At 47.2% G+C, this 22,545-nt stretch overlaps 2 protein-coding genes across 3 annotated transcripts in view; both read right to left on the bottom strand.

Moving 5' to 3' along the window:
- Nucleotides 1–489: 489 nt before the first annotated feature.
- On the bottom strand, nucleotides 490–6,695 carry ndufb4 (NADH:ubiquinone oxidoreductase subunit B4). The gene is made up of 3 exons (XM_055644274.1): nucleotides 6,450–6,695; nucleotides 3,385–3,534; nucleotides 490–637 (listed from the first exon to the last, which is right to left on the bottom strand). Exons 1-3 carry the CDS (start codon nucleotides 6,624–6,626, stop codon nucleotides 578–580), a joined length of 387 nt encoding a protein of 128 aa, XP_055500249.1. The 5' UTR covers nucleotides 6,627–6,695; the 3' UTR covers nucleotides 490–577.
- Nucleotides 6,696–11,869: 5,174 nt separating this feature from the next.
- LOC129702528 (uncharacterized) overlaps nucleotides 11,870–22,545 on the bottom strand; it is a 73,752-nt gene continuing 63,076 nt past the window's right edge. The window contains exons 18-21 of one of the 2 annotated variants that reach the window (XR_008724396.1): nucleotides 21,873–21,957; nucleotides 16,507–16,594; nucleotides 15,242–15,609; nucleotides 11,870–14,721 (exon numbers count right to left, since the gene is read on the bottom strand). Coding sequence is in view for 1 of the 2 variants with exons in the window: in XM_055644273.1 (XP_055500248.1) it covers nucleotides 15,502–15,609; nucleotides 16,507–16,594; nucleotides 21,873–21,957 (281 nt within the window). In the remaining variant the exon portion in view is untranslated. Of the gene's footprint in view, nucleotides 15,610–16,506; nucleotides 16,595–21,872; nucleotides 21,958–22,545 lie in introns of both variants that reach the window. The other variant, XM_055644273.1, reaches the window with a different exon arrangement.

Raw genomic sequence — 22,545 nt, 5'->3', positions numbered from 1 at the left:
GTTTCCGTGCTGTAATTGTTATATGGTTATATGGTTATAAACCCGCACTCCTTTACGATGTGGGAGGAAACCCACGTGGTCACAGGAAGAACGTGCAGACTCCACATAGACAGCAGCCGAGGTCAGGATTGAACGCAGGTCTCTGGTGGTGTGAGTCAGCGGCTCTCCTGCTCTCGCTGATGCCACAATTTGATCAGTAGACATCGTAGCCTATGTTTGGATGGAAATCAATACCATCATATTGTGCATGACTGAACAACGACAGTGTGACATTTTTAAGTCCCAAAAGAGATCAATCCTTAGTATTATGGATTTTGTTTTCTGTTTCACTGGGGACTTCAGTAGTAGTAGTAGGTGTCTGTAAAATATTTGCATGAACAGTAAAACTTAAAAAAAACATGCCGTAACTAAGTTGGAGAGAAACTAATTGAAAAATCTGTGCTGCATTTTCTACATGAATTTTGCCAAGAAACGCCGAGGAAACGGAAAGATGATTAGCAACATTTATTAGTGATAATGATGGTCTGTGTAATATACTGTATATATACGTCATCTCCACCGACTCTGCTTCAAGTGCTCACGACGACAAACTAAAAGGCCGCTCCATTCCTTCCTGGATCAGTTTTTCTTTACGATCCTTAAAAGAAAGTGGAAACCAAACGCTTAGATAAAATGTATTACAGTTTAAATGTAATATACAGTATCAACAGAGAATGGGAGCCACAGAATCACCGCCAATCGTTTGGAGCAATTTATTGAGAGATGAATCTCTTTCCCAACACTCTTATGTGGAACATCAAACAGTACTGAAGAGGAGCAGGCCCTTCTGCCCACGATATCTGTGCTAACATGATGCCAAGACCAAATGTTATCTGCCTGCATGTAATCCATATCCCTCCAATCCACGTGCCTATCCAAAAGACTGATCGTATCTGCCTTCACACCACCCCTGACAGCACGTTCCAGGCACTCACCCACCCTGTGTACAAAACGTGCCCCGCACATCCTTAAACTTTTCCCCTCTCACCTTAAAGCTCTGGCCTCTCGTATTTGATCTTTCCATCCTGGGAAAATGGTTCTGACTGTCTACCCTATCTATGGATCTCACAGTAGCCTGTTAAACACCACCATCGTATCTGCCTCCACCACCACCACTGGCAGCACAGTCTAGACACACACCCTCTGTGTACAAAACTTGCTCCACTCATCTCCCCGAAGAGGGTTTCTAACCCGAAACGTCCTTCTTGCGGAGTTCCTCAGAGGTTGGTGCTGGGGCAGCTTCTCTTCACATTGTATATTAATGATTTGGATGAGTGGATTTGTGGCCACGTTTGCAGATGATGCTAAGATAGGCGGAGGGGCCGGCAGTGTAGAGGGAGCAAGGACTCTGCAGAAGGACTTGGACAGGTTAGGAGAGTGCGCAGCGAAGTGGCAGATGAAATTCAGTATAGCAAAGTGCGGAGTCGTGCATTTTGGTAATAACAATAAAGGCAAAAAGAATAAGAATAAAGGCATAGATTATTTTCTAAATGGAGAGAGAATCCCGAAATCGGAGCTGCAAAGGGTCTTGTGAGTGCTGGTGCAAGACTCCCAGAAAGTTAATTTGTAAGCTGAATCAGTAGTAAGGAAGACATATTCAATGATATAATTTATATCAAGAGGACTGGAATACAAAAACAGAGATGTGATGCTGAGGTTCTACAAGGCGCTGGTTAGGCCACATTTGGAGTACTGTGAGCAAATGTAGGCCCCATATCTGAGGAAGGATGTGCTGGCTCTGAAGAGGGTCCAGAGCAGGTTTACAAGAATGATTCCAGGAATGAGTGGGTTAGCATATGATGAGCGTTTGACAGCACTGGGCCTCTACTCGCTGGAGTTTAGAAGGTTGAGGGGGGACATCATTGAAACTCACAGAATAATGAAAGGCCTGGATAGAGTGGATGTGGAAAGGATGTTTCCACTGGTGGGAGAGTCTAGGACCGGAGGTCATAGCCTCAGAATTAAAGGGCGTTCTTTTAGAAAGGAGGTGATGAGAAACTTCTTTCGTCAGAGGGTAGTTAATCTGTGGAACTCATTGCCACAGAAGGCTGCGGAGGCCAAGTCAGTGGATATTTTTAAGGCAGAGATAGACTGATTCTTGATTAGCACAGGTGTCAAGGATTATGGGGAGAAGGCAGGAAAATGGGATTAGGAGGCAGAGATCAGCCATGATTGAATGGTGGAGTGGACTTGATGGGCCAAATGGCCTAATTCTACTGCTATAACGTGAACTATTCACGTTCTCCAGGGATGCTGCCTGACCAGCTGAGTTACTGAGCTACTTCAGCACTTTGTGTCTTTTTGTATAAACCAGCATTTGCGGTTCCTTGTTATTACATTTTGATTTGCCCTGAAGGTACAACAGGCATCCACCACCCTGTGTGTAAAACAAGAGTTGAATTGTGATTGTTCGTCTTCACCGATTTCCCTCCTGGGATAAATAAAGTTCTATCGTGTCGACATCACTTGCAGCAGCACCCACAGTTAGATCTGTTCCACTGCTTCTTATAGCCCTGTCCCACGGTACGAGTTCATTCCAAGAGCTCTCCCGAGTTTAAAAGTTTGTGGTAAGCACGGAGAATGAACGTAGCGGGTACGTCGGAGCTCGGGGATGTCTCTCAGCGGCTCATAACGCTAACGGCAGGTACTCGGGAAGACTCGCTAACGGCAGGTAAGCTCGGGAAGACTCGTGAAGGTTTTTCAACATGTTGAAAAATGTCCACGAGAGCCCCGAGTACCGACGAGCGGCCATTACCCTAAATCTCCGAGTTCAAATCAGGGCAAACTCGGGAGAGCTCTTGGAATAAACCCGTACCGTGGGACAGGGCTTTAAACCTCAAAATGTCCAACGGCCCAATACTTAACGTTCTGACAACAAGAACGTACGTTTTTAAGGAGAAAAACCTAGTGTATCTTCAGCGTATATTAATGGACAGCTGTCATGGCAAAAAAAAAACAAAGATCAAAATGTAATCACTATTCACGGGGTGTTTTGCCCTAATGAAATTCTCTCCTGAGGACTCTGCATTTATTATAATTACAGCGCCACTTCCCACCAATAATACGGATGGAGGTTCAACCATGGAGCACTGTTTGTGACCTATTTATCAATCAGGAAAAAACTATGTACATCACTTCAAAAGTTCACACGACATTGGAGCAGAATTAGACCATTCGGCCTGTCGAGTCTGCTCTGCCATCTGATCCTCTTGTCAACCCCATTCTACTGCCCTTCTCCCCTTTGACGACCTTACCAATCAGGAACCTATCAATCTCCGCTTTAAAAATGCCCAATGTTGAACTACAGGTCACATTTTTAATTCAACTTTATTCAATGATTCTTACCCGATCTGTTTTGAAGACGTAATACCAGAAAAACAGTGGCAAGACACCACAGGCAAATCCTAACAGAGACGTCTTAGGACTTGGACGAAAGTTGGGATAGATGTGGTTGAGAGTGCGAGCGTAAACCCAACGACTTAGGGCAGGGTCTTCCTGTATAACACAGACATGACAACAAATTATGTATTCGTTATCTTAAAAGCAACTAAAAATCATTCCAAATTACAACATCTCAAAACATGATGCTAGACAGTTTAAAATATAAGTTACTAGATTTCACAGAATGCCCATTTTTAAGTATCAGAATGCATTTACAAATTGTACACCAGTATTTTAAGTTTCTAACATACACCTTAGGTTTCAGAATCGAAACGTCTCCTATCAATATTCTCCACAGCTGCTGCCTGACCCGCTGAGTTACTCCAGCACTTTGTGTTTTTTGTTGGTAAACCAGCACCTGCTGTTCCTCGTGTCTACAGGTTCCTTAATGTAGGTTTAACATTCTTACTTTGCATATAAACAAAACAATTGCCAAAGTGAAACAATTCACAAGCAATTGTGTGCATAGTTTTTAGGTAGGCTGCTAATGTTTATTTCATTAAATTACTACACAGCTTCTATCTTTACAACTGTTTTAAAATTGTTGGATATATTTTTAAACAAAATATATCCAACAATTTTAAATTGGTGGATATACAGACCGTCCAGCCCACCGAGTCCTTCCCTTTCTGCTTTCCTCAGCGACCGTTCCCCCCGTAACTCCCTGATCAATTCTTCCCTTCCCACCCAAAACCACCCCCTCCCCGGGTACTTTCCCTTGCAACCGCAGAAAATGCTACACTTGTCGCTTTACCGCCCCCCTCGACTCCATCCAAGGACCTAAACAGTCTTTCCATGTGATGCAGAGGTTCACCTGCACCTCCTACAACCTTATATACTGCATCCGCTGTTCCAGGTGTCAACTTCTCTACATCAGCGAGACCAAGCGCAGGCTTGCCGATCGCTTCGCCCAACACCTACACTCAGTTCGCATTAACCATCCTGATCTCCCAGTGGCTCAGCACTTCAACTCCCCCTCCCATTCCAAATCTGACCTTTCTGGCCTGGGCCTCCTCCATTGCCAGAGTGAGGCCCAGTGCAAATTGGAGGAACAGCACATATTTCACTTGGGTAGTTTACTTCTACCCATAGAACATTGACCTCCAATTTCAGGTAGTCCTTGCTTTCCCCCTCCTTACCCTCCCAGCTCTCCCACAAGCCCACTGTCTCCGCCCCTTCCTTTTTTTCCCGCCCCCCACACGACATCAGTCTGAAGAAGATTCTCGACCCAATACGTCGCCTCTTCCTTCTCTCCATAGACGCTGCCTCACCCGCTGAGTTCCTCCAGCAATCTTGTCTACCAACGTTGGCCATTGTTCACACTAGTTCTATGTCATCCCACTTTCTCATCCACTCCTGCACACTAAGGACTATTTACAGACCAATTAACCCAGCCACCCATGTGTCCTTGGGATGTGGGAGCAAAGCGGAGCACCCGGAGGAAACCCATGCAGTCACAGAGCGAATGTGAAAACTGCACACACAGATAGCACCCAAAGTCAGGATCACCCGGGTCTCTCCACTGTGAGGTAGCGACTCTGCCTGCAGCGCCACTCTGTTGCCCATGTGCTAACCTTCAGTGATTCTGGCCGCTGCTAAGCACAGCAAAGAGGGGAAATAATTTCACTGCGAATTGTGATTCTATTTTGATCATTTTTTTTTTCCAGGACAGCTGTCCATTAAGACAAGCTTAGGAAACAATAAGTTTCCCCCCCAAATTTTCAGAATTCTACTCGCACGCACCCACCAATATTGTGGATCTTATTCAAAGGTACACAGAGTGTTGGAGTAACTCAGAGGGTCAGGCGGCATCTCTGGGGAACATGGATGGGCAACGTTTCGGATCATGACCCTTCTTCAGACTCTAGTGGATCTCACACGGCATATGTGACCAAAAATACAAATGGTTATCACCAGCACATTTGGTGAAAATGAAACAACGGCGATATGCTGCAAAGCCAGCAATATGAAGTATGGAGTTACAAGAAAAACCCAAGCCTCAGTTATAACATCACAGCATTATAGGAGACTCTTCAGGCCATTCTGGTCGCTTTCCCAACCAGTCACATGTCCCCGCTCTTTCCCTCTGATCCAGTTCTTTTTCCATGCCTCTCTGGTTGACTACCTGCGACCCCTCCGCACTGTGACACCCTCGTATTTTGACAGCAAGAAAGAACGTTCCAGCTCACACCCCCTACACTGGGAAATGTGCTTGGATTCAAGTCTACTGTCATCTGCACAAGTATAGTGAGGTGTGATTAGCACACAAAGAGTTGTCTGGCTTAGGCACCATCATGGATCACTCAATCGATGGCTCGATTGTAATCATGTATTGTCTTTCCGCTGACTAGTTAGCACGCAACAAATCTCGATATACATGACAGTGAAATGTGTAAAAAAAAACAAGACATTAGTGCAAAAGCATAATTAGAAAAGGTCAGCATGGACAAGGTTTGCCAAAGGGCTGTACAGCTCTATTATACAACTCTAAGTGCATGATAGTGCAAGAGGTGGTACGTAGTGTTCAGTTTTAGATCGGGGCTGTTCTTCAGGCAGGGTAGATAGTCAGAACCTTGTTCCAATATAGAAATGTCAAAGACTAGAGGGCCGAGCTTTAAGGAGAGAGGGGCAAAGTTTAAAGGAGATAAAGGAGTGTAGGAAGGAACTGCAGATGCTGGTTTACACAATACATATAAAATGCTCAAAGTAACTCAGCTGGTCAGGCAGCATCTCTGGAGACAAGGAATGGGTGACATTTCGAGACCCTTCCTCAGTGGGTGCCTGGACCGCGCTGCCAGGGCCAGGGGTGATGGTGGGGGCGGATACGACAGTGGTGTCCAAGAGGCTTCAGTGACCGGTCATTCACCATTAGCTGGGCACTGGACAATGACCCCATGACCCCTTTGCCCAGTGACCCCTCCACCTGGTGACCCCGCCTGTGACCCTCCCTCGGGCGGCCCCTCACTCACTATGAGGTGTGCGGGGTCGGGCTGGTTGAGCTGCCGCAGATACTGCAGCTTGAGGCGGGCGCGGATGGCGAGCCGTTCCCCCTGGGCGCGGCGCTGCTCGGCGTTCAGCTGCACGTACTCGGCGGGGTCCAGGGTGTGGGGCCGGGAGGCGAGCGGCGCGGCGCGGTAATCGGCCATGGTCGTCAACACCCGCCCGACCGACCGACGGAGAGAGACAGCCCGACCTTGCCGGCACCGTCACACGCCGCATGCGCAATGCCGGCACCGTCACACGCCGCATGCGCAATGCCGGCACAGCCATAGGCCGCATGCGCAATACCGGCACAGCCATAGGCCGCATGCGCAATACCGGCACAGCCATAGGCCGCATGCGCAATACCGGCACAGCCATAGGCCGCATGCGCAATGCCGGCACCGTCACACGCCGCATGCGCAATACCGGCACAGCCATAGGCCGCATGCGCAATGCCGGCATCGACGCAGGACGCACGCGTGATGACGGCACCACAACAGTACACATGCGCGGTGCCGGCACCGTCACAGGCCGCACGCGTAATGCCGGCACCACAGCAGGACGCCTGCGCGCTGCAGGTTCCGTCACACGATGTATGCGCAGTCGTGGCCCCGCTCCCGGCCCGCAGCGCCCCCCAGCGGCAGCAGGTGGAATGCCAGCGGGTCAGGCAGCATCTGTGGAGGGAATAGACAGGCAATGGCCCAGGTCTGACCCTTCCTCACAGACAGCTGTACATTTATGTTTAGTCCATGGCACTTTATTTGTCACTGTGCAATTCATTTTGCATATATCACACACACGTGCACTACCATTAATCAGAATAATCGTAATTTATTAGCAACATGTGAGAAAATTGGTTTGCCAGTCACAACAAAAAAATGCAACAAGCCACACAACTACATAAAAATCGACATAAACATCCACCACAGCGGCACCACCATGTCCCCCACTGTGACAGAAGGCATTACAATCTTATCATCAAGTCAGTCAAGTCACATTTATTTATATAGCACATTTAAAAAAACAACTCTCGTTGGCCAAAGTGCTTTACATTTGTTATAAGAATAGTATAAACAAACAAACTACATACATAGTGTTTAAGAGGGAACTGCAGATGCTGGAGAATCGAAGGTTACACAAAAAAGCTGGAGAAACTCAGCGGGTGCAGCAGCATCTATGGAGCGAAGGAAATAGGCAACGTTTCGGGTCGAAACCCTTCTTCAGACTGATCGGGGACGGGGGGTGGGCGGGGACAAGAAAGGGAAAAGGAGGAGGAGGAGCCCGAAGGCTGGGGGATGGGAGGAGACAGCAGGGTGACTGAGGAAGGGGAGGAGACAGCAAGGACTAACAGAATTGGGAGAATTCGATGTTCATGCCCCCGGGGTGCAGACTCCCCAAACGGAATATGAGGTGCTGTTCCTCCAATTTCCGGTGCTGCTCGCTGTGGCCATGGAGGAGACCCAGGACAGAGAGGTCGGAGACGGAGTGGGAGGGGGAGTTGAAGTGCTGAGCCACCGGGAGGTCAGCTTGGTTATTGCGGACCGAGCGGAGGTGTTCGGCGAAACGATCGCGCAACCTCCGCTTGGTCTCACCGATATAGATCTGCTGACATCTAGAGCAGCGGACGCAATAGATGAGGTTGGAAGAGATGCAGGTAAACCTCTGTCGCACCTGGAACGATTGCTTAGGTCCTTGAACGGAGTCGAGGGGGGAGGTAAAGGGACAAGTGTTGCATCTCTTGCGGTTGCAAGGGAAAGTGCCCGGGGAGGGGGTGGACCGAGAGGGAAGGGAAGAATTGACAAGGGAGTTATGGAGGGAGCGGTCTTTGCAGAAGGCAGATATGGGGGGAGATGGGAAGATGTGGCGAGTGGTGGGGTCACGTTGGAGGTGGCGAAACTGACGGAGGATTACTTTTTGTATGTGACGGCTGGTGGGGTGAAAGGTGAGGACTAGGGGGACTCGGCCCTTGTTGCGAGTGGGGGGATGGGGAGAGAGAGCAGTGTTGCGGGGTATGGAAGAGACCCTGGTGCGAGCCTCATTTATGGTGGAGGAGGGGAACCCCCGTTCCCTGAATAATGAGGACATTTGAGATGTCCTGGTGTGGAACGCCTCATCCGTGGAGCAGATGCGGCGTAGACGGAGGAATTGGGAGTAGGGGATGGAGTCCTTACAGGAAGCAGGGTGGGAAGAAGTGTAGTCCAGATAGCCATGGGAGTCAGTGGGTTTGTAGTGTATGTCGGTCAGAAGTCTATCACCTGCAATGGAGATAGTGAGGTCAAGGAATGGTAGGGAAATGTCGGAAATGGTCCAGGTGTATTTGAGTGCCGGATGGAAGTTAGTGGTGAAGTGGATGAAGTCAGTCAGTTGTGTGCGGGTGCAGGAGGTGGCACCAAAGCAGTCGTCGATGTAGCGGAGGTAGAGGTCGGGGATGGGGCCCTGGTATGTATTGAACAAGGATTGCTCGACGTAACCTACAAATAGGCAGGCATAGCTGGGGCCCATGCGTGTGCCCATAACTACGCCTTGTATTTGGAGGAAATGGGAGGAGTCGAACGTGAAGTTATTGAGGGTAAGGACCAGCTCCGCTAGGAGGAGGAGAGTGTCAGTGGCTGGGTATAGGTTGCTTCTCTGGTCGAGGAAGAACCGGAGGGCTATGAGACCATCGTGGTGGGGGATGGAGGTGTAGAGTGATTGGACGTCCATGGTGAAGATGAGGGGGTGAGGGCCTGGAGAATTGAATGCGCGGAGACGACGGAGAGTGTCTGAGGTGTCTTGAACATAGGTAGGGAGGGATTTAACCAAGGGTGATAGGATGGAGTCAAGGTATTTGGAAATGAGTTCGGTGGGGCACGAACAGGCAGAGACAATGGGTCTTCCGGGACAGTCAGGTTTGTGGATTTTAGGGAGAAGGTAAAATCGGGCTGTGCGGGGCTGGGGAACGATGAGGTTGGAGGCTCGGTCGGGTAGGGCATTGGAGTGGATGAAGTTGGTGATGGTGCTGGAGATGGTGGCCTGGTGCTCGTCAGTGGGGTCATGGTCCAGGGGTAAGTAGGAGGAGGTGTCCGAGAGTTGGCGCGTGGCCTCAGCTTTGTAGAGATCGGCGTGCCAGACTACCACGGCACCTCCCTTGTCAGCGGGTTTGATAACCAAATCTGGGTTGTTGCGGAGTGAGTCGATGGCAGAACGTTCATGTGGTGAGAGATTGGAGTGAGACAGGGGAGTGGAGAAGTTGAGGCGGTTGATGTCGCGACGGCAGTTATTGATAAAAAGTTCTAAAGCCGGAAATTGGCCACGAGGGGGGTTCCACGAGGAGGGGGTGCGTTGGAGACGGGAAAAGGGGTCATCAGTGATGGGCGAGGACTCCTTCCCATGGAAGAAAGCTGTGAGGCGGAGGCGACGGTAGAAGCGCTCCAAGTCGTGGTGGGCGCGGAATTCATTGAGGTGGGGACGGAGGGGGGCAAAGGTAAGACCTCTGTTGAGGACAGACCGTTCGGTGTTGGAGAGGGGGAGGTCGGGGTGGGGATGGCGAACACCCGGCAGGGATGGGGGTTGGGGCCGGAGGAAGGCAGGTGGGGACGAGGCGATGTGTGGTGGGGGGTGGTGGGGTGGTGGTCAGGGGGTGGGGGGAGTGAGAGGGCTGTGGTGTGGGTGGGGAAGAGCAGGGGCCACACAGTTAGAGGGGGTGGGGGGAGACTCAGTCAAACTACATACATATATACATATAACCCTCGCTCAGTGGACGTCAGGAAAGGCTTGGGAGTATAGATAAGATTTTAGTCTTGACTTAAAGGAGTCGATGGAGGGGGCAGTTCTGATGGGAAGGGGGATGCTGTTCCACAGTCTAGGAGCTGCAACCGCAAAGGTGCGGTCGCCCCTGAGCTTATGCCTAGACCGCGGGATATTCAGCAGCCCAAAGTTGGCCGATCTGATGTGGAGTGGTGGGTGAGAAGACTTTTAATGTAGGAGTGGGTATGTCCATTGAGGGCTTTGTAGACATAGTGGAGGGTCTTGAAATGTATACGGAACCGCACAGGGAGCCAGTGGAGAGAGGCCAGGATCAGGGTGATGTGGTCCCTTTTTCGGGTGCCCGTCAGGAGACTCGCAGCGGTGTTTTGGACCAGCTGCAGGCGGGACAGGGAAGATTGGCTGATGCCAGTGTAAAGAGAGTTACAATAATCTAGGCGGGAGGAGATAAATGTGTGGATGATCTTTTTGAGGTCATCAAAGTGGAGGAATTGTTTTATTTTAGCTATCGTCCGAAACTTAAAGAAGCTAGCTTTTACCACGGCATTGATTTGTTTGTCAAATTTCAGTGCTGAGTCAAATATCACGCCGAGGTTTTTGATGTGAGGTTTGAGTAGTGGGGTAAGGCTTCCAAGGCTGCCTGCTATCATTTTGATTGAGTCCGAGGGGCCGAGAAGGATGACCTCAGACTTACTCTCATCTTTCATCTTTCCTCCCGCAGTCGGGGGAGTCGAACCATCCGTGTCCACTCGGCTTGCGGCTGACCTGTGGACGTTGGAGACATTGCCCCAATTCACCCGCCTTGCTCCTCGCATCCAACTTCTCCAGCTCCCTCCCTGTGATGCCATCTGCCGAGCCATCGGGGGGGTGGGGGGGGGGTTCCGATCCCCGCCATCCTTTGGCTGTGTAGGGCGAGTATGGATCATGTAGGGCAAGCCGAGCCCACTGGGTGAGCAGGGGTTTATTATTGTTACAGTGAAAAGCTGTGCTGTGCACGCTATCCAAACAATCAGATAACACTACACATAAATACAATCAAGTCAAATTCAAGTACAATAGGTAGAGCAAAGGGGAAGATACAGAGTGCAGAATATAGTTCTCAGCATTGTAGCGCATCAGTTCCATAGATAAAGTCCAATGTCTGCAATGGGGTAGAGGTGAATCAGAAATAGATCTGTCGGCAATTATTCAGCAAGAATTAAACCCAATGCAGCGTGCAACTACTCGAAACTCAATATATATGAGACAATTAGAGGTGAATCGGACAGTACCCTAGCTTAAGGAAGGACCGTTCAGAGGCCTGATAACAGAGGGGAAGAAGCTGTTCCAGAGTCTGGTGGTGTGTGCTTCCAAGCATATGTACCTTCTGCCAGACAGGAGTGGGGAGAAGAAATATTTAATGTACAACATAAAAGGTACATGATGCTCTTGTTCGAAAAAAGTGTTATTTTCCATAAAACCTCTTAATAAGAGACACAAATACCGAGCTCAAAGATCAAAGAGGACATTTTTGCAAACCATAAAATTTAGGGTAATATTTAATGAAACTGTCATGAGAAATGAATAGTTGTTTGATATTTTATTCCCAAATTCCAGTATAGTAGTGCATAAATATTGAAGCATTTTAGAAATCGATAAGGTAAATAAAAGCCTAAATCGTTGATATAGATAGCTTTTTATTAGAATTTAAATATTTCACAATCACAAAGGGTGAATTATACTGAAAACAATTTTTCGATTTAGCTAAATCACTTAAGTTCATTGTAAAGCAGCAATATATAATGACAAAACAAAAATGGCAAGTGCAATAGAAATAGATTTTTTATTACCATAATTTAATACCCGTTTTCATTCTTAAATAATATTCCGCTGAACTTCTACCCTTCATGATCCCACATATCAGATGAGTGCAGATGGGTCATTTATTTTGTGTCCAAGTCAATATCAAATTATCAGTGGAAAGGAACAAAACAGAAATTGCCGGAAACACTCAGCAGGTTCGGCAGCATCTGTGGAAAGAGTGGACACAAAATGTTGGAGGAATTCAACGGGACCAGCAGCATCTCTGGAGAGAAGGAATGGGTGACGTTTTGGGTCGAGACCCTTCATCAGACAGAAGAAGGAACTTGACCAGAAAAGACACCCATTCCTTCTCTCCAGAGATGCTACCTTTCCCGCTGAGTTACTCCAGCATTTTGTGTCTATCTTTGGTTTAAACCAACGTCTGCAGTTCATTCCTACACATCTGTGGAAAGAGAATGATTTTAACTTTTTGGATCCAAGACTCTTCATCAGATCTAAGAAACAAGATTGACTGGGTAACAGGGATGGTTGGGGGGGATAATTGGTGCATCGAAGGGAGGTTTTCTGACAGGGTAGTTAATGAGGCTGGTCAGCTGCATTGTGTGAGATGCTGCTGATGCTGTCTTGTCCAAGTCATATTGTGTAGCCTGGTCCACTGGGATTGTCCCACATGCTCGGCTTCGACTGATTAAAAGGCACAGCATGCAAACAGGCCCTTCGGCCCACCAAGTCCACATTGACAATCAATCACCCGCTCACATTAGTTGTATGCTATCCCACTTCCTCGTCCACTCCTTGCACGCTAGGTGGATACAGATAGGGGGGGACATCCCGACTATTGGGCTAAATTGGTTTGTCCCATATGGGACCGCCCTCGTCCCGTATTTGACTGCTACTACTCGGGTCGAGGGAACTGTCGGGTCAGAACGTCGCGTCCAGCCCCGCCTCACCCGTCCCGACGCAGTGCAGCCCATGGAGTGCAGCAGCAGCACCTCGCCCGTGGCCCCATCGGTCGGCAACCCGGCCAGCTGTCCGACCGTCCGACCTTCGCTTACCGCTGACACCACCACCTCCCCTCCTTCTCATGGCCGATCATCAGTTCATGAGTTGGATGGGGCGCCGGACTTTGCGTGCGATGTCGCGCGGCCCGGGGCCAAAGCTCCTCAGCTGGCCCGCCGGCTGGGCTTTGTGTGCAGTCCAGCACCCGGGCCTACTCATCATTCACCCAGCCACGGCCGATTGGTCAATGAATTGCCGTCGGGAATTTATAAGCAACACATTACAAGTTACTACCCTTCAAAAGCCACGTTCTTTTCTATTCCCAAGCCTCTATCCGAATTAGCTGTTGAATTTTTCTCTGTCCTGATAGAAACATAGAAAATAGGTGCAGAAGGAGGCCATTCGGCCCTTCGAGCCAGCACCGCCATTCACTGTGATCATGAAGGGTGTCAAGACCTTGAACGTTAGCCGTTTCTCTCTCCACGGATGCTGCCTGACCCGCTGAGTGTTTCCAGCATTCGCTGTCTTTGTCCCGGATTGCCACCGTCTGCAGGCTCTTGGAAGGATGGTTAAATCTCTAGTGCCCTGTTACAACCCTGGCCAGACTGGAAGTATTTCCCTTGTATTATTTCCACTCATGCTTCACTGATAAAGGGCAAAATGTTGAAAAAATAAAACTTCATCTTTGGGTATCTCAAAACAATTTAACGAATGGAATTTCTTCACAAGCTTGATCAATGGTTTTGAATACGAGAGTATTCCAGGTCTTCAGGTCTTGCATTGACGTCAAGCCTACAACAGGACTCTATGAATAATAAGAAGCCACTTTAACTTCCAGATATAATGTTTAAGCTGCTTAATGACTCGAGCAAAAGTGGCATTAGTGTCAGAAGTTCAGAAAAATTGAAATTATCATGATCCTTCAATTTTCGTTTTTTCCGCCCCTCATTCACTTAAAATCTGTTCTGGTGACGCACTTCATGATTTGCATACAAACATTTGGTGCACATTTAATGTCTAAAGAGCTAAATAAATGTTCTCAAAGGAGAGGCTACAAAGAAGATATTAAAGTCTGTTGTAGGCACTGGAGGTTCGGAGAGTGGGGATAAGCTGGGAATTTTTCCCCTCGAGTGGAGGTGGCTGAGGGGTGACCTTATCACAAGAGGCACAGATAGGAAGGATTTTCACATCTTTTTCTCTGGGTGGGGAAGTCTAAAAATGAGCGGGCATAGGTTTACGGTGAGAGGGAAAAGATTTTGAAGGGGGGTTCAGATACAAGGTTTAACACCAAGTGCTGGCGTTACTCAAGGGGTCAGTAAGCATCTCTGGAGAACATGGTTAGATGATGGGCTTTGTCCCAACCTCACCTCTCTACCAGCTTTCTCCCCCCCTGCCCACTACTAGAGTCACCTATCCATGTTCTCCAGGGATGTTGCCGGACCTGCTGAGTTACTTCAGCACTTTGTCTTTTTCTGTCAACCAGCATCTGCAGTTCCCGGCATCTTCAAGATTTTACTGATGGTCACATGGATGGAAAAGGTTAGAGGGGTATGGGCCAAACGTAGGCATATGGTACTAGCCCATGTAGGCAGCCATTGACGAGTTGGGCCGAAGGGCCTGTTTCTATGCTGCAACAGGTAACGAGCAAAAGAAAAGGTAGACACAAGGAATTGCAGATGCTGGTTTACAAAAAAAGACTGAGGGCTGGGGTAACTCAGCGGGTCAGGCAGCATCTCTGGATGGAACATGAATGGACGACATTCTGGGATCAATATAATCATGTATAGTCTTTCCACTGACTGGATGGCCTGCAACACAAAAGCTTACACTCGGTATGTGATGATAATACACTAAACTAAACTACATCTTTACAGTTGTGCGATCAGAGGGCTGGTGATTTACTAGTCAAATATTTCCCCAAACACCTAATATTTGTCCGAGCAACACCGTTTGATCGGCAGCGTTTGCCATTTCTGGGCCTGTATTCACTGGAGTTTAGAAGGATGAGAGGGCGCCTCATTGAAACCTACTGAATAATTAAAGGCCTGGATGGAGTGGATAGGGAGAGGATGTTTCTAGTAGTGGGAGAGTCTAGGACCAGAGGGCACAGCCTCAGAATAAAAGGACATTGTTTTTCTTCGGCACACATGACAATAGACTAAACTGATCGGTCCCGACCTGAAATATCATCTATTCATGTTCTCCAGAGATGATGCCTGACCTGCTGAGTTACTCCAGCACTTTGTGTCTTTTTCTCTGATTTTCAAGGTTAATCAGTGATGCGGTTTCCAAATACCCAATCTGCACCCTTGCGCTAGTGCGCCTACACAATGCAACTAGTCGTGACTGAGAATAAATAAACTGGAGACACCGCAGGGGGTAATTTTGAAAACTGAGTTTCAAATTTCAGGCTTTGTGTACAAAGGCTTGATTAATATCGACAAACTGGGCTGGAGACGGGAAAACAAAGAGCACCTTACGCTGAACGCCTCGTTACAGGAGATTGTAATAAATCTGCGGTTTCTTGGTTTCAGCACGGAACTGCTCCACCTTCAGCCCGACCCGGAACAGCGTTGCTTCATCCCACCACTTGCTCATAATCTGGGGGGGGGGGACAAGGATTATTATTGCAACCAGACACTGTATTAATTTCAACCACGACTGACCAAATGACTCTTGAGAGAGAAACTCAAACAGCAGTGCAGCTCCAGTATAAGACCGCTGGGGATATAACTATGCAACAGGCCGTCCCGAGGTGTCCTACACCATTCCTTTTCCTACAGTCATAAACCACAGACACAGGCCCTTTGGCCCAACTTGTCCTTGAGACATCTAAGAAACATTTTGACAGGTACAGGGATATGGGCGTAGAGGAATATGGGCCAAATGCAGGCAGGTGGGACTAGTGTAGCTGGGACCCATTGATCAGTACGGGCAAGTAGGGCCGAAGGGTCTGTTTCCACACTGTATCACTCAATGACCAAGATGCCCCATCTATACTAGTCGCACCTGCCTGCATTTGGCCCATATCCATGTCCTGCCCATGTACCTGTCTAGATGTCTTTTAAATGCTATTACAGTACCTGCCTTACCCACCTGTGTGAAAAAAGTTGCCTCTAGGGTCCCTAGTAAATCTTTCCCCTCTCACCTTAAATATCTATCTATCAGGTTCTTGATTGCCCCAACTCTGGGTAAAAGACCCTATCTATTCCCACTCATGATTTTATACCTCTCTATAAAATCTCCTGCACTTCAAGGAATAAAGCCCTAGGCTGCCCAACCTCTCCCTATGGCTCAGGCCCTCAAATCCTGGCAACATCCTCGTAAATCTTCTCTGCACTCCTTCCAGCTTAATGGCATCTTTCCTGTGGCAGGGTGACCAAAACTGAAGACAACAATACTCCAAGTGCGGCCTCACCGGCATCTTGTACAATCGCCAACAAAATAAAACTTGCTGCCGAGCTAATTAATAACAATTATACTAGAAAGTGATGTTACCTGGAGGTTAATGGGTAGGCCAGAGGAACTGTATCCCACAGGAACTACCAGAGCAGGAATTCCTGTGAAGTTAGCAAGTTGCATGTATCTAAGATCAGGATAAAGAGAATCGAGATAAAAAATCGGCCCATTAGAGGTACTATACAATGTGTCATGATGTTGCATTAATCTTCAGTGTTATATCTTGTATGTATGTGTTGTACCAATTATCTGTGCTCTGTGGACAACTTGACTGTAATCATGTGTACTGGTTAGCACACAACAAAAAGCTTTTTATTGTACCTCGGTATACGAGACAATAATAAATAGGCATCCTATCACCAACTAGAGAGCGGTCCTGACCTCCCATTTACCTGACTGGAGACCCTCAGACTATCTTTAATCGGACTTTACCTTGCATTAAACATTATTCCCTCACCATGTATCTGTACACTGTGCATGGCTTGATTGTAATCATGTATAGTCTTTCCGCTGACTAGCTAACACGCAACAAAAAGCTTTTCACTGTACCTCGGTACATGTGACAATGAACTAAACACTAAATTGTAACCTAATCTAATAATGGATCTCATTTGTCTTTGCATCTGCATTTTAGTACATGTCGTTAATATAAATGCTGAATATTTGATGGCCTACGCAGATGTGCGGTACTTCACAGCAACAGAAACCTGAAAATGATCCACTTATTCTTACTGGCTGTATCCCCTCTGTTCACCAATGCAAGGCGGCACGGCAGTGGCGCAGCAGGTAGTGTCACTGCCTCACAGCACCAGAGGCCCACGTTCAATCCTGACTTTGAGAGTTTAGCTCTCAGGTTCCTAGTAAATCTTTCCCCTTAGTTTGCACATTCTCCCAATGACCATGTGGGTTTCCTTCAGGAGCTCCGGTTTCCTTCCACATCCCAAAGACGTGTGGGTTAATTGGCCCTCCTCCGTTTGGGGGAAAAAAAATAACTTAATTACTATTAATTTAAAGTTTGTGCTACTTTGTAGAATGGTGAACATGCATTCACTACGAGACGCAGTCATTCCAGAAAGCCCTACGTTCATTCCTGTCGTTGAACCCGAGGGCAGTGATGATCCACCGGGACAAGATAACAAGGAGACCATTTTGAATGACCTCATGCAGCTGAGGTGAGTGGCTGGGTTATGGTCAAGTATTGTGAACGGTGAATTTATTTCCAGCATTTAAATATACACGCAGATCTAAAACTGGTGGATAACTGTGTCAGTTCCTAGCTTTGTCATAGTCATAGTCATACAGCATGGAAACAGGCCCTTCGGCCCATCTTGTCCATGCCGACAATGCTGCATTTGGCCATAGTCCACTAAACCTTTCCTATCCACCTATCCATCCAACATTGAAAGTCATAATTGATTCCACTTCTATAACTGTACCAATTCCGAGCCTTGTCACAGTCATAGAATCACACAGTGTGGAAGCAGGCCGTTCGGCCCGACCCTTCCATGCCAACCAAGAGCACAGGAACAGGCCCTGTACAGATCCTTTAAACTTTGTCCCTCCCACAAACATTGGATTTAGTTTAGTTTAGAGATACAGCGCGGAAACAGGCCCTTTCGGCCCCCCAGCGACCCCGCACATTAGTACATTAACCCACTAGGGACATTGTTTTACTTTTGCCAAGCCAATTAACATACAAATCTGTACGTCTTTGGAGTGTGGGAGGAAACTGAAGATCTCAGAGAAAACCCACCCCGGTCACGGGGAGAACGTAAAAACTCTGTACAGACAGAGCCCACAGTCGGGATGGAAGCCGGGTCTCCGACGCTGCAAGCTCTGTAAGGCAGCAACTCGACCGCTGCACCACTGTTTGTCTAAAGTTGGAAGCTGTTGATTTTCCTTTCAGAAGTAGGAATACTAGGTTTCTGTATTTCTCACATCCATCGAGAGGGTGGAGGTATTTGGTTTCATTTCTTATCCACACACAAGGGAGGCGTGTGGTCTTTGTTTAGTGTTCAATTGATAATGGCAGGAGGGTGATTGAATTGCACTTCTGTTATTTGATGACTGTGGTGGAACTGCACATTAGGACTGGAGTTCCAGCATGATTATATGACTAAGGCACACATTTAATGCAATTAACAGAATAAACATATTTTCTGACATCCAATTCCCTCCCTCCCCCCCACCCAATTGCACAGCAGTGCAGAGGGTAGAGCAGCAGAGCTCCAGAGACCCAGGTCCGATCGTGCCTCGGGTGCTGTCTGTGTGGAGTTTGCATGTTCTCCCCGTGATCTCTTGGGTTTCCTCCTGGTACTCCGATTTTATCCCACATCCCAAAGACGTGCAGGTTTGTAGGTTAATTGGCCCTCTGTAAATTGCCGGAGTGTGTAGGGGTTGGATGAGGAAGTGGGATAACATAGAACTAGTGTGAACAGGATGGTTGGCATGGACTCGGTGGGTCGAAGGGCCTGTGTCCATGCTGTATCTTTAAACTAAACTATCCATGCTAATACATTATCCTCACTCTTTGGTGCAGTACCCTATCAAATGCCTTCCAAAAATCCCAATTGACTATATCTAGTGCTACCTCCTTAATCGCCTTGCTAGTTAAGTCTTCAAAAATCATTAGATCTGTTGAATATTGTTTTCCCTTATAAAATCATACTAACTCTCCCCCATTATATTATGGTTTAAAAGTGCTTAATTTAAAAAAGATGGATTCCAGCATTTTGCCAGCAGTAAACATGAGGCTGACCCCTGTACAATTATTTAACCTGCAATTCGAGAGCGATAAGATGAAATCAGATGCGTCGATATTGCAGCTGAGCAAAGGGGACTACAGAGGCATGAGGGAGGAACTGGCCAAAGTTGACTGGAAAGAGACCCTATCAGGAATGATGGTGGAACAGCAATGGCAGGAATTTCTGGGAATAATTCAGAATCTTTTTCATTCCAAATGGGAAGAAAGATTCTATGGGGGGGGAATGAGGCGACCATGGCTGACAAGGGAAGTTAAGGACATCATAAACTAAAAGAGAAGGCATATAACATTGCAAAAGAGAAGGCTAACATTGCCAAGATTAGTGGGAAGCCAGAGAATTGGGAAGCGTTTAAAGAACAACAGAAGGTAACTAAAAAGGCAAAGATGAAATACTAAGGTAAGCTAGCCAAGAATATAGAAGAGTTTCTTCAGTTATATAAAGAGTAAGAAAGAGGCAAGAGTGGACATTGGGCCGCTGGAGAATGATGCAGGAGGAGTGATAATGGGGAATAAAGAAATGGCAGAGGAGTTGAATAACGTTTTTGCCTCAGTCTTCACAGTGGAAGACACCAGCAATGTGACTGCTATTCAAGAGAGTCAGGAGGAGGAAGTTAGAGGAGTGGCTATTACTAAGGACAAGGTGTTTGGGAAGCAGAAAGGGCTGAAGGTGGATAAGTCACCTGGACCAGATGGACTGCACCCTAGGGTTCTTAAAGAGGTGGAGCTGGAGATAGTGGAGGCATTAGTTGTGATATTTCAAGAATTACTAGAGTCAGCAGTGGTTCCAGATGATTGGAAAATTGGCGATATTACCCCCGCTGCACAAGAAGGGAGCAGAGCAGAATAATGGGAACTATAGGCCGGTTAGTTTGACTTCAGTGGTTGGTAAGATTTTAGAGTCCATTATAAAGGATGAGGTTACAGAGTACTTAGAAGTTCACGATAAAATAGGCCAAAGTCAGCATGGCTTTGTGAAGGGGAGGTCTGGCTTGAAAAAATTGCTGGAATTCTTTGAGGAAGTAAATAGCAGGACAGACAAAGGAGAGTCAGTGGATATTGTTTACCTAGATTTTCAGAAATCCTTTGATAAGGTGCCACACGTGAGGCTGCTAAGGAAGATGAGAGCCCATGGTATCCAAGGGCAGACTCTAACGTGGATGGCAGGTTGGCTGGATAGCAGAAGGCAAAGAGTGGCAGTAAAGGGGGCTTTTTCTGGTTGGCTGCCAGTCACTAGCGGAGTTCCGTAGAGCTCGGTGCTGGGGCCGTTACTCTTCACGTTGTATATTAATGATATGAATGAGGGAATTGAAGGCTTTGTGAACAAGTTTGCAGATGATACGAAAATAGGTGGAAGGGGCAGGTAGTGTAGAAAAAGCAGAGACATGGCAGAAGGACTTGGGACAGGTTGGGAGAGTGGGCAGAGAAGTGGCAGATGGAATATAGTGTAGCAAAGTGTGAAGTCATGCATTTTGGTAGTAGGAATAATGGCACAGACTATTTTCTAAATGGGGAGAGGATCCAGAAATCGGAGACGCAAAGAAACTTGGAAGTGCTGGTGCAGGATTCCCACAAAGTTGTTCTGCAAGTCGGTAGTAAGGAAGGCAAACTCAATGCTAGGATTTATTTCAAGAGGGCTAGAATACAAAAACAGAGATGTAATGCTGAGGCTCTACAAGGCGCTGGTCAGGCCACATTTGAAATATTTGTGAGCAATTTTGGACACCATATCTGAGGGAGGATGCGCTGGCTCTAGAGAGGGCCCAGGAGGTTTACAAGAATAATCCCAGGAATGAGTGGGTTAACATATGATGAGCATTTGATGGCACCTGATTGAATGGTGGAGTAGACTTGAAGGGCCGAATAGCCTAAATTCTTCTCCTATCACTTATGAATGATGAGCGACAGAGGAAACGTCAAAGGATCATCACTAATGCACACATCAATCAAGGACTTTCCCCCCACCCTCGCCATTCCCTTTTCTACCCTCTCCTGTCGGGCAGAAGATACAGAAGCTTGAGAGCACACACGGCCAGACTCAGGCACGGCCTCTTCTCTGTTATTATCAGGCAGCAGAACCGTCCTTCCATAAATTAGAGCGAGGTCCCGATCTTCCAACCTACCTCTAGGAGGACATTGGACTTTTCCTCTGCAACTGTAACGCTACAATGCTGTAACTCTATATTCTGCACGTTGGTATTTTACTCTTTGTAGTTTGTACCTGTTGTACTTGTTCTCATGTTCTTAATTGTACTGATGTATGATCTGATTTGGCTGGATAGCACGCAAACAAAAGCTTTTCACTTAACACATGACATTAATAAACCAGTTACAATACCATTTCAAGAGCCACTCCATTTACAATTCTGGGATGCAGTCTATAATTTCCGTCTTGTTTTTGTCCTTCTTGGGTGTTTAATTTTCCCTTCACTGATGTTAAACATTTTCAGTTCCTTTCAACTACTAAGTGATTGGCACAACTTTATACTTTCTGTGGCTTCAACTTCAGAGGGGAAGAGCTGGATATTTTTAAACATAGGGGGAACTTTGATTAACTGTTTCATGATCTTCAGATGTGTACATTTTCAACAGTGTTTCTTTTACCTTCCGTTAACCTTCACCCTTATCCAGACGCTGTCCTTACCTTATTGTGCTGAATAAGGTGTGTAGATCACTGCATCCAAAACTGCAGTCAGAGGATTTAAAAGATGGAGCTGTACTGGGTATTGCTGGAAACAGAGACAAAACACGATCCAGGTAAAACTGGTGGCAAATTTGCTGCTCTTGTTTAAAACAAGCCTTCCGCCCAAGTCTGAAGAAGGGTCTTGACCCAAAACGTCACCCATTGCTTCTCTCCAGAGATGCTGCCTGTCCCACTGAGTTACTCCAGCATTTTGAGTCTAGCTTCCACCTAGAGTCAGAGTGATACAGTGTTGGAAACTGGGCTTTCTGCCCACTTGCCCACACCAGCCACCATGTCCCAGCTATACTAGTCCCACCTACTGGCCTTTGGTCCATTTCCCTCCAAACCTGTCCAATCCATGTACCAGTCTAACTGATTCTTAAATGTTGGGATAGATATAGATATGCCATTTATTGTCACTATACATGTGCAGTGAAACTGAAAGCTGCTCGTACTCAGTGCATACATACAATTTAGCACAAAAACAGAAGGGAGATGGGGGGGGGGGGGGGGGGGGGGATAGGTGCACAATTCTGCGGCGCTACATACATATATACATATATACAGATGGAAGTCCGGGTGTTGGGCAGTGAAGTCAGTGCATGTGTGAATTTGAATTCAGAGTAGTTATAGT

This window comes from Leucoraja erinacea, chromosome 13 (assembly GCF_028641065.1).
Source record: "Leucoraja erinacea ecotype New England chromosome 13, Leri_hhj_1, whole genome shotgun sequence".
NCBI lineage: Eukaryota > Metazoa > Chordata > Chondrichthyes > Rajiformes > Rajidae > Leucoraja > Leucoraja erinaceus.
The sequence above is the reverse complement of the archived record's forward strand: the minus strand, read 5'-3'. Positions and strand labels throughout refer to the sequence as shown.